The sequence below is a fragment of the Lepisosteus platostomus genome, chromosome 17 (genome assembly GCF_059453375.1).
Source record: "Lepisosteus platostomus isolate fLepPlt1 chromosome 17, fLepPlt1.hap1, whole genome shotgun sequence".
Classification (NCBI taxonomy): domain Eukaryota; kingdom Metazoa; phylum Chordata; class Actinopteri; order Semionotiformes; family Lepisosteidae; genus Lepisosteus; species Lepisosteus platostomus.
Window position 1 is genome coordinate 20,482,187 of NC_142627.1, and position 12,410 is coordinate 20,494,596.

Genomic DNA, 12,410 nt, shown 5'->3' on the forward strand with positions numbered 1-12,410 from the left:
TCTTTTGTTAACTTTCAGTTCATCACTTGTTTACTTTATAGTTGTATTTGATTGTTCAATGTCATGTTGAGGTTATGTGAGTGAACAATCCCATCTCAGTCCAGAACTGTATTTAAATTTCTCTGTTCTTATTAAGTGACTCTTAATAGTCTTAATATTCAAATGTGACCCTTTATAATATACTCTCCTACTCTCTGGGAAGAGGTACCACATACCCGTAAAAGACTAACGGAGCATTTACTTCAGTTATACCTAAAAGCATTCAATTTTTTAACAATAATAAGATTGTTTGCAAGTAGGGATCTAATTATTGTTCTTGTTTCAGAGACTTTACCAGTTAATTGTCTATAATCCTATGGTACTGGATTAAGTACTGATTGAGAGATGGTGTTAAATGTTGTTTTGTATCATGGCATTGTGCTGTTGTTGTATCGTATCATTGTTTATAATGCTATACAGTATGCTTATGAGCTCTTGACATGCAAGACAAATTCCCTTAGAGGAAATAAAAATAAAGGGGAAATTTCCTCTTAGGGGAAATTAGCACAAACTGACTGAAAATAAGTGGACACTCCTACACAGTCTTACAGTGCCACCTAATGGTACCAATGCAAAACAAAAACAAGTTGAGGATCATCTTAAAAAATCCTGTGTATTGTAGTGCTTTGTGTCACATCATGGTTCCTAAAAGATTTAAAAGGGATTTTCAATAATTAGTGCTTTGTGAATAAAAATGATCCTATTAAAATATACTTATATTTTTCAATCACTAAAGTATCTTGTTTTAGTCCAACAGTCCATCAGGTTTAAATTGTATGAATGTTCACAGTCCGTCCAAGTGCACAAAATGAAGGTGGATGCAACTGTTATCATAAAACACCGATTCCCAACTAGGTTAGGAAACTACCTAAGCACTTCATTAAACATTCAAACCAGAGTCCAAAGAAAAAAATGAACAAATCTATAGATATTCTGGTGTATAACAACACAGTTGAATGGTTCAAAAGACGGATGAAGCAATGGGGGAAATGATTATTTCTTCCACATCACTTACTATGCTATTAGTAGGACTGGATGACAACACTGCCTTCACTTTTGTCATCTGTACTGTAGGGGACACAAACGGGACTTCCCTGTAGCACACCGAGATCTACTGACCAACCTGTTAGTCAGACATTAGACCAGGTTCAGATCTTCATAATCAGTCTTAAATCTTCCGTTGTTGAGGGAGAGAAAACCTTTAAGGTATGTTTTTTTTAATCTAAAAGAGTGTGTGATGGTGGTGATGGTAAGGGGGCACTTTGGATGCAGAGAGAAAACCATCAGAGAAAATCAATACCAGGCATATCCAAGTAACTTCTTCAAGAAGGCTCCACAACCGAAACATTGTGTTCTCTTTCTTCTTTTTTTCAGCATGGAATAAACCTATTACTTGTTCCTTTGCAGCCTACGCATGCTGACGCAGCTCCCCACCTGAACTACGATATCCAAGTAATGTCGGTACAAGCACAAAACAGGCTTTGATTTTTATCAAGCTTGAAGTATATCAAAGAATGAAGCTGGGATTTGTTAAAAAGTTACAGTATATTGCTGAGAATTTTTACAAACAACAGCACGTCACCAATTTTGTTTTCTATTAACTAAACAGATAATTCTATTGTACCACACAGCTGGAATGGGGACGATACCACCTACTCTACAGTAATTACTACTTTGCGTATTGTAATGAATTCGGGTTCAGTGAGGTCGAACATAGAGACTCAGACTTGTGACGTTCAAAACGGCAATAAGAGGCTTCAGCCTTGTTAAATTTTAGACTTTTAGCTGCCATCTTCAGATTTTATATAACAATAATAAAATGTTGTTACACATTTAAGAATAAATACAAAGTAATGCAGAATTATATATCTGGTATATACTGCATATAACATTCAATGTACTGTAAATGTATGAAACATACAAGAAATGCTGCATGAGAATACTTTACCTTGCAGAACAACATCACAGATACTGTATCAGTTCATTAACAAAACGGAAACACTGATGATAAAAAGTCTAATTCTAGATCTCGAATTTTGAGCCTAGAACTTTTCCAAGCCCTTTTCTAGTCTTTGGTATTCATCACCTACTGTATCTCAAAGTACAGTACATTCTAAAATGCCCATATTGTATTTGAAGCCAGATTCATACAACTGTATAATCCAAAACCAAATTAGAGTGTGTGCAAATTGGTACTGCGAATAAACTAACATTTAAAATCAGCATGCCAACAGGCAGTGGCAAACAGCCCACGCTATGATCCAAATATTTACTGACGTCTACATATGGCTTTCCTCATCTGTCTCATCTTCCTCTATGTAGTCTGAGCTGACTAGGAGTTGAAACTCACGACCAAAGACTACATTTCCTTTGTTAAGGCATTTCAGGTACTCCTTATCCAGGTGCCACCTCTGCAGTCCCACTCTCCGCAGTACTGAGAGCTCGAATATGAGCTTGCCAAGGTCATTGATCAGTCTTGGTTCGGGCTGCATGCCCTCTTTGGAGCTCAGGTCCATAACCCTCAGTTTCTTCAACATGCCCAGTGCCCCGAGGAACCTGTGCCAGCCCTGGCTGCTCACACAGTTCTCAGACAGGTCCAAATGCTGAAGGTCCCTTAAATGACCATTCTGGATTGATGAGCCTAAGGGCAAATATTAAAAGTTTTAGGAACATACATAGTTGTTATTCCACAACATGTTACAATGTGCCTTACACTTTGCCTCATACTCCCATATTACCATAAAAAGCATTAGAAAAGGCATTAAAATAAACAATAATAGAGCAATAAGAGTAATAATAGGAACGATCTTCCTACTTAAGGAGTTTCATATGTTCCTCTAATAATGGTATGGAAACAATGGCCATTCGTCTAAATGAACGAAAATGGTACACTCCTGGTATTTTTCTAAGGGCAGCTGCTATGTATATCTTCATTGCAGTTTCCCCAAAACTACATGTCTAAGCATGAGCGTGAGATGGAAAGAATTTTGTTTAGCATTTATATTCTCTTAGCATAAAGAAACAATTAGATGACAAATCTCATGTGTATAATTAAAATTGCAAACTGAATGAATACCAAGCCAATTAAAGCTTGTTAACAGTTTAGTTTCATTCCTCTTTTGTGTACGACTGAATAGTAACATGACTCTCTCAGGTAATTCTCAATCATAGTTTATTTTTCAATCGTTATGCTACATTGTGACCAAAATAGACAACGTGGTAAAAAACAAGATGTCATGAAGATCAATATTCTTCCCATTTCCCATCTTTTTTCCAATTACCACTCCGGTTTTACATTCAACAACCAGGCTTTTGTTGTTTACCAGGTTTTCATTGAAACTAAAGACTATCAGCAGGTCATATATAACCAGAACATTAATTTCTTATTCAGCCCACTGAATGAACTGAATTCATGTTCATACAACAGCTGTTTACAACAGATGCAAGTGAACAGTAGCATCAGATTTTGATAATTAATTCAGTAATTGAAGTATTTTCAAAGCATCTGCATAAAAAAAATAGAAAGAGTTTAATATTTTTTTTTCAAATTTGTTTTTTTATTTGTATTTAGCTTATTTTTTCCCTGAAATTTCTGCAGGCTATTAAGCTGTTTGCAATGATTTAAAATTGGATTGAAGAGTGATCAAGAGCTTTAAGCTTAGTAATAGCAGTGATACACATACTGTATAAACATATATTAACTGTCTGCACACTGTGAAGACTCCTTTAGATGTTCTCAAATGCATAATATTAATTACAACATACTGTATAAGCTTTTAATGAGACTAAACTGAATACAAATTGTGTTCCCAATTAAAAGAGAAGATCCACTGTTGAGTTTATAGTTTTCACGCCAAACCCAAGCAGTGTGAATTATACTTACTCAGGAGCTCTAGGTCTTTATCAGTGAGGTGCCAGCTCTGCAGTCCCAGTTTCTGCAGTCCAGGCAGGTTCTCCAGGAAGTCCAGAAGCTTGGACAGGCTGTCTTTCACATTCTGTCCCCATGGAAGCATGAGAGTCTGTAGGCTAGGCAGGGCCCTCAACTTGTCAACTAAAGATGTACAGTAAAAGAAAAGATCATTGCTGCATTCTCCACTTCATTAGTAGCTGTTTCTGTGCATTACAACTTTGCTTTATCACCTACTCAGTTTTTCCACACAGCCACTTGCGTCTTCCTCCAGCTGGTTTTCAAACAGATCAAGTGTCTCAAGCTTATTGGCATTCCTCAAATTTTCAGCTAAAAGAAAAAAGAAACTTTCTGATAAGTCTATAAACCATTACTCCTACCGTCTGAGAACACACATTGTGCAGTATCTTTTATATATAAATTTTATATAATTATATTAGCATAAGGTCTAGACTCCCCACTTCTCTTACTGCTCCCTTTTAAAACTACTTTTACTCCTGGTGCCTAATGTCATGTAACCATTTAATCTTTTAGTGCAAAGTTGGAAATCCAATATGAGGAGTATCGGAGACAAGTACTGTACTGTAGATGTACAGTACATAATGTGAAGTGTGAAATAGTTCTGTACCACACACTTCCTTTTAACTCCATTACTTGTATGAGGAAATCTGCTTGAAACCAGATGTCAATGCTTCCTTCATTACTGCAGTATATATTGTGTATATATTCATTTATAATAGAAATAGACACATATTTCATTCCTACTAATATATACAGTAGACAAAACTGACTGCTGAAACCTGAGAAATACTTATTAAAAAGAAAACTACAGACCAAGAATTATGACTGCCTCCTTTGTCAAGCAACAGTTGACAAGCACCATTTTTTTCAGACAGCAGTCTCTACTGGTGGCTGCGTCAATTATAAACCTGAGCCCATTTCCTATGCCTTCCAGCTCGGCCAAGTGCAGCTCCTGGAGACGTTGCAAATGCTTCACTCCTTCAGCTGTTAAAAAACAAAGGTCATTTCGGTTGATTCTTGCCTCAGATAAGGAAAAAGTAAGAAATCCAGTATAATGGATTCATCAGTTATATGCTACTTTTATTGTACCCATTGAACTGAGGATGCAGTATTGATTAAATAACACCAACTAGATAAACAAGATTGGATTAATGAAACCTTCTAATTTAATAGGACAGTAGACACCTACATTTTATGGTCGTGATCTGTATTGCAGAGTGAATCATCCACCTAATTACTAATTATTAGTCATCGCTGCCATTCCAGCTCTTTGCTTACAAAACGTCAGTGTCAAATGTCCTACTGTACTTTACCTATTCATATTCCTAGTCTTTCAAATTCCTTGATTTAATTGAATTCCTACAAAATGATTAAAATTTACCTAGCTGTTTTGCATCATCTTCAGCCATCTTTATATTAATTAAATTTAATTTCTCAAGGTTCTGAAGGTTTTGGATTCTCTCCAATAATCCCCCTGTAATAAGCAGAAAATCTCAGATAAATGAAACAAATTTAATATAAATGAATTCACAAAAATATAATAAACATGTTCTTCATGTAAGAAACTTTTATACACACCTATTAAAATGTCTTTAACATTTAAATAAAAGATAACACATACTAACCTGGCAGTCTTTCAGTCTGCAGATCACTTATATACAAAGTCTTAAGCTGTTTCATAAGAACAATGTGCTGTTCATCTGTTAATGTCAAAGGAGTTTCTTCAATAACTAGATCCTTCAGGTTGTATTCACACATTTTGAGGACATCAGGAAGTTTTCCACTTATACCTTTGCTTCTTGTTAGGAGAAGCCTAAGGCTTTTGGCTGAACAGCATATCTTTCCTAGATATGTTATATCTTTTTTAGATAACCTCTGAAAATCATTCAAAGATACTTCAATACTATTAAGGCTGTGACTCCAATCGAAAAACAAGGACACTGCCTTCTCTGGAATGTATGTCTTTTTGCTCTGATTCGGGATTTCACTACAGTGCAAATTGCCAAACAGTTCCAACTCGATGAGTTCTAGAGCAGCCAAACATTTTGGCAAATATTGAAAGAAGTCACTCAAACAGGTTGGAATGCTCTGGCTGCTGATGTGCAGCTTTTTTTTCTGAAAGAAAAATTCAAACTCTGCACTTAGCTCAGATTTTGAAAGACTTTCTGCAAAGAAGTTAAGAGCGCAGTTTACAAAACTCTCCATGCTAACTTCCTGCAGCTTGTGAAGTTCTTCCATATTCTGTGAGATCTGTTCCTGGTTATTGTCTGAAGGAACATGCGGCCTGTCAGTTTCTAATGGGGTGCCCAACAGTCTTCCATGTTTTTTAACATTTGTCATGTGCTGAATGACAATGCTAGCAGCTTGTGTGGAAGACCCACACGTGTACATCAGTAAATTGTAGTATTTATTAGAAATATCTGAAATATTATCAATCTGATTCAGGTACTGGTACCCCATCTTCATCTCTGACTCTTTGGCTGAAGTTAATAGTCCATGCAGTCTTCTTCCTGCTATGTACTCCTGGAATGACTTATGAAAAAAACGATAGACAGGCTCCATCCTTTGAGCGGTGTACTTGTTCAGAAGTCCAGATTTCAGTAGCACATCCTCTTGTTCACTGTGCAGCTCTTTTCTTAAATAGAACTCAAAGCAGTGCTCGAAAATTCCCCGAAGTGCTAGATCCCCACATACGTTGATGCTCTCCTGAACTGTTTCCGAAGTCATAAATGAAATTTTGTACTGGTTCTTTGAGATCATCAGATCATAAAGGGTACGGAAAAGTACAGTCTGTGTTTTAGGAATGATGCTGGTGTCACCCAACCGGATGGCACAAGCTATGACCACAAATAGCGGTGTCTTCATCAATTCTTGCATGGTGCTTGAGTTTTCGAGTTGCTGCAGAAGGCCTTTAGAGAGTTCAGGACCCAAGATATTTCTAATAATGACCTTACTGTTCTCCTCACTGAGATCCCCAATCTCTGCAATGATTTCAGCAATGGGCCTCACGTTACTGACTGATTCAGTGCGTGTTGTCACAATTACCGTATTCTTGAACCGAAAGTTATGTTTGATCATGTCCTCTATCTCCGGGCAGTTTGCTGGTTTAAATTCATCATATCCATCCAAAAGGAACAGAACCTCTTCTTTCAAGAACCGTAAAGAATTCTGAAAGGTCTCCTTGTCTATTTCATAGGGCACTCTGAGCAGCTGCTCACAAACTGTTTCATATATTTCTCTTTCTGCAGCACTCAAGCTTATGAAAAAGACCAGCCTGTACTTATTCAGCACTGAGGTTTCTCCCGAAGCCCAAAGTGCTGCAATTCTCTTCAGGAGAGTTGTCTTGCCTTTGCCAGCTCCTCCTTCAATGACAGTTGGGTTCTTGAACTCACCCAAAAAATGCGAAAGAGTCATAGTGCCTTTTCTCTGATTCCATATGTCCTTTTTCCAAAACTGTGCATCAGTGAATGTTGTTTCCAAATCAAAAATAATGTCTATGTCCTCCCCCAAAGGGTGAAACTTTTGGAAATATGCTGATTTATACAAGTGTTTTAAATCTTCTGCCAACATGTCTATGTTCTGTTTCGTTGGTACTTCAGGCAAAGCTACAGTATGGTACAAAAAAAGATAAATCAATTACTGCAAAAAACACATTTGAATGAAGTGTTTTAATTAAATATCTGTAAGTATGACTTACATCTCCCAAGCAAGTCTTCAAACAAGAAGACATCTTTATCTCTGAGGCAGTCAACAAAAAGTCTGCAAGCCTTTTCCCCTTTCTGCTGAATCAAATCAATGATTTTGCGAGCCGCTTTGGGACCAGTTTTCTCACAGTAAATCTCATCTTTCTCCTCCAGATCAATGACACTTTTGCTATAGATATGATCTGCAATCTGATGGGTAATCGTTATTCCCATCCTCTCGATAAATTCCACATAGTTTTTCCTGATGAAATCCACTGAAAAAGGGCAAACATTATAGTTAGGATCAAGCTTAATTATATCTCAATGTCTAAACATAGAATATGTTCCTGGGATGTACCTGCACACGAGAACAATAATCAATATAGACTCTGTGACTCTGAATAGACAATATAGAATATGTGACTCTGTATGAAACCGAAGATGTCTCTTTTTAGAGCTTCCTTAGTAACAAAAGCTTGAAAAAGTGCCTCTACCAATTTAGAAAATGTAATTAGCCTGTAATGAAAAGAACATGACCAACGAAAGCAAGAGGTGGAAAGCAAGTGTTATGCATTAGCACACCTATTCGTGTAAAATCAGAGCACCTGTATGGAACCCACCACCCCCAAGGAGAACATACAAACTCAGGTAAGAAATTCTGATTACAAAATTATTTCTCTCAAATTACCATTAAGTGACTGTGTAAGCAAAATGAGGTTAAAACAGGGGCTAAACAGCAATTAAACTCTTTATACAGTATGATTACACAAACAGTTGGACACTGGCTGTAGTTGATGTCTAAAAAGGGGCTGAGAAATGTGTGTGCTTCAGGGATATGTTTGATAAGACAATTTCTCTCCATGACTTTTCATTATTAACCTATTTTAAAACTATGCAGAACTGTGTGGTGAATTATTGCATCTCTTTGGTGCCAAGGTGAAATTGTTCTGTCCTTTTAAGAGCTGCCTTGAGGTATTCCAGATTTAATAAAAGCTAGACTGGAGTAACCTGTTAGTCTCCATAGAAATAGGAGGGACAACACTAATAATGAGGTTCAAGATTGAGTGGGTTTGAGTGAGAAAAATGTATAAATTTCTTAGATGGGGCTATGTGTAGGTGAAAATTAATTTGATTTTTTTTATTAATGTCAAAATGTAATTACAGTACATTTTAAATTGCACTATAAAGTTCTTAATGATCAAAATATCAGTGAAATGTCTATTGTATTAGCTTATATAATATTTTTCATCAAATTAATGCATAAAGAAGGAAAGGCTAAAATTTAAAACTCATGCACTGACCCCTACAATTCTGCTCATTAAACAAAGACAGAGTAGGGCAGAGAACTGCCAATATGGGTTGACAAAGCCTACAGCTGAACACACAATATTCACAGCCACCAAGGCTATAGGCATAAATAAAGCACAAAATCATAACCTAGGTCATGGCATGGCACACCACAATAAAACATAATGTAAAAGTCACAAGAAGAAAGACCATCCATTCTGCAGTTCGTTAAATACTTTTATGCAATATCTTTTACTTACTTGTGTATATGTATCTTGCTTAATCTGTCAGGAAGTTTTTCTTAAATCTATAAAATGAAAAACAAGTTATAATTCCAGCACTTACTTGCCAAGTTATAAAATGAATGATTTGTAATTGTTAACCTTTAAACATGTCATTGACTGTACCCCTGTTCTTCCGCTATTTAAGGAGGTGGATCAGATCTGAAACACACACAGAGATGGAGAGCAAATTTATTACAAAGAGCAGCAATAGCAAGAAAATATCATTTACTAGCATGTAGTGTCAAGAAGCCCAAAACAAACATTTTGCTTTGTTCTCTGGGTAAAGACAGTGGCTTTGAGTCTAGTTGTAGCCTCTTTTTGCCCTGAGCCTCTTCATAAAAGACCTTATATTTGCTATTCCTTAGGAATTCCAAGGCAGACTTGACATTCTAAAACAGCTACATCTACTCCAGACCTTTTCACTTACTGTAAGTTGTTACATCCTGGGTCAGCATGTCTGTCCAGACACTTCATTAACTTTTCCAACTTTGCAATTTATATTGGATCATTTGTATGCTAAACACATTCCCTGTATCACCTGTTTTGTGACGGCAGAGACGGAAGAAATGGGATAGAAATTGCTCTCAGGATTGGTTTGAACGATTACCATGAACACATAAAGAGACATACTGTATGCTGATGACAGGTTTGGAGGGTCTCACAGCAGAAGTGTTACATTGTCAATACAGTGAACAAAGAATTGGAGACAAGAATCAGAAAAATCCAGAGATTCCTAATTAAGTATAGATCTAAGCAAAGGTCCAATATTGAAAGGTTGCCTGATAAGTGTAGCATTGCAAGATTGTAGCAGTAATTGTGACGGAAGAATGCTGCCAACTCTGAGAGATTCTTACTTTAGAATAGATATCTTTTTAATCAGGAGCCGGAACGCTGTGTTTCCTTTCTTCTCTTTTCAGCATGGAATAAACCTATTACTTGTTCCTTTGCAGCCTACGCATGCTGACGCAGCTACCCACTGAACTACCTTTTTAATCAGTCAGGTTTAAAGACACAAAATTGAATATTGCACATGGACTGTATCTAAATAAAACAATCCTCCTTTGAAGTGGGGGCGATATTATCGATCTTACCCCCCCCTTCCAGAAAAGACGAAATAAAACTGGCTTCAATCAGGCTAATCGAGATCATTGAACTGCCTGTTCGGCCGAAGTCAAAGTATATAGAGAGATAGACAGATAATACTTTATTAATCCCGTAGGGAAATTGATGAGTATATAAGATGTCACTGTTAAATGAACACCCGAGAAAATGATATAAAAAATATAAATATTTTTAACTTAACAAATGTTAAATTAAAAAAATAAAAAATAATATACCACAAGGTGGGGCTATAATGTATTGTAGAAATACCATAATAACCTATTTCGTATCTCAGTATAAAGTGTCCTATGGACCTACAGTACAGTACACCAGCGCTTTTAAAAGGCTACAGTATCACTAGGGAGAAGTTTACCCCCCATCCGAATCTTTAAAACAGTCACAGCATTCATTCACGATAACCTACTAAACCAAACTATGAGGTTTTCATAAATCACGGCGTAAAACATAAATTAAGTTAAATGGTAAAAAAGATATACATTTAATTCGTGGTAAAATGTCAGTTTCTACTACTTTTAGTTTGTGAAACGTTATATATAAACCCATAAAAGCACTACTTCTCTTTTCTATCCATCTCTTTCAAAAGCAAAACAAATGTCTTTCAATCATAGTTTTGATTCTATAACTTTTTTTTGTCCATTTTGTAGAAAAGTACTTTTCTACCGTACCATACGTACAGCATGAGTACTAGCAGCAACGCAAAATCTACAGACACTAGACTTGTTTAATCCCTGTGTCCAAGTGTTAACAAACCCTAGACCCGGAAATGCAAAAAAAAAAAGAAATTAACAGAGAACATTTTCATTTAGGTTTTCTAAAAATAACTTACTTGCCATAAGCAGTTTACTACTTTGTTAACATCTTCGATGCTGAAGACTGATATCGTTTTAAACATTAATACTGTAAAGGTTTTATGCAACGTCTTCCGGTTTTGGATACACTGCTTTACAGTAAGTAGTTGATACTTTTCATGACTCAAATGACCGGACACTCCTCCTTGTCAGTACGGGAAAACCTAATGCTCTTTCACAATACTGTAAGGTTAAACCCGGAAATCCCTGTTACAACAGCACCCTGAAGAAAACCCTGAAGTAAATTCCTTTATTAATACATTACATTATAACAGAAAGGTGGAATATTCAAGTATAAACAACACTATTCTTATATATAAATAGCTCACTGTCACAACGATTAAAAGAAGACCCTTGTAAAAAAAAACTCTCTAATTATGATATTCCTATAGTTTAGTCAAATTAAACAATCATAGTCTGCAGTTTCGCCAACATGGTATAACCAGACCTGGGCCAGTAAAACAGATTTAATATGATTGCTGTGTAATACATTCAGAAATATCTTGGAATTCATTATAGATTCTGCATCTGTGTTTTATGGGTATTTTGGGGGTTTTGGCTGGCCACAGCAAATTCTCTCTACATACAGTATTTCATCCCTCTATGGCATTCATTAGGATATAACCAAACTACTTAATTAAACCCTCACACCTGAAGAAGGATTCACAGCTGAAATGTTGCATTTTCTCTCTTCTCTTTTCAGCATGGAATAAACCTATTACTGGTTCCTTAACTTAATTAAACATTAGCATTAATTTGTTGTTTCATATCCAATGAAAACAGAGAGCAGTCTATAAAGAGGCACAAAGTTGTTCGCATTTTAGAATGCTTTCCATATCTTTATAATACTGCAAACACCCATTTAGATGGATAAAACCCGCAAAGTACTGGAAGAACATACTGTAAGAAAGGTACATGTAGCAGACAAGGAGAGATAATTTCCATTTTCACAGTGTAAGATTTTGCTACCCGCATGCATCACTTTGTGCTTATCGACTTTACCTTAAGCCCTTAGTGTTTTAAATTTTTCTGCCTTTTTAGATTACATTTTCTAAATTTTTCAGCTACAGTATTTCCTGAGTCTTCTCTTTTATTATCATCTGTGAACTTGACAAGTTTGCAGACTATATAAGAATCTAGATAAAAGCAATTTGATATTGATAAAATTCACATCATTTGATCATAATACAACAGAAGCAAAATATATGGTTTATATTTT

The 12,410-nt window shown here is 36.0% G+C and overlaps 1 protein-coding gene across 4 annotated transcripts; it reads right to left on the minus strand.

The window, feature by feature from the left end:
* Positions 1 to 1,617: 1,617 nt before the first annotated feature.
* On the minus strand, positions 1,618 to 11,345 carry LOC148646344 (NLR family CARD domain-containing protein 4-like). 4 transcript variants are annotated; one of them, XM_088609894.1, is made up of 10 exons: positions 11,170 to 11,345; positions 9,345 to 9,380; positions 9,198 to 9,244; positions 7,665 to 7,925; positions 5,593 to 7,572; positions 5,349 to 5,441; positions 4,781 to 4,951; positions 4,184 to 4,276; positions 3,923 to 4,090; positions 1,618 to 2,680 (listed from the first exon to the last, which is right to left on the minus strand). In XM_088609894.1, coding segments are annotated over exons 3-10 (3,129 nt in total). In that variant the 5' UTR covers positions 9,199 to 9,244; positions 9,345 to 9,380; positions 11,170 to 11,345; the 3' UTR covers positions 1,618 to 2,318. The 4 variants fall into 4 exon arrangements, with proteins under 4 accessions (XP_088466020.1, XP_088466018.1, XP_088466019.1 ...); XM_088609892.1 differs by having other exon boundaries at positions 9,321 to 9,380; XM_088609893.1 differs by lacking the exon at positions 9,345 to 9,380.
* Between the last annotated feature and the right edge of the window lie 1,065 nt (positions 11,346 to 12,410).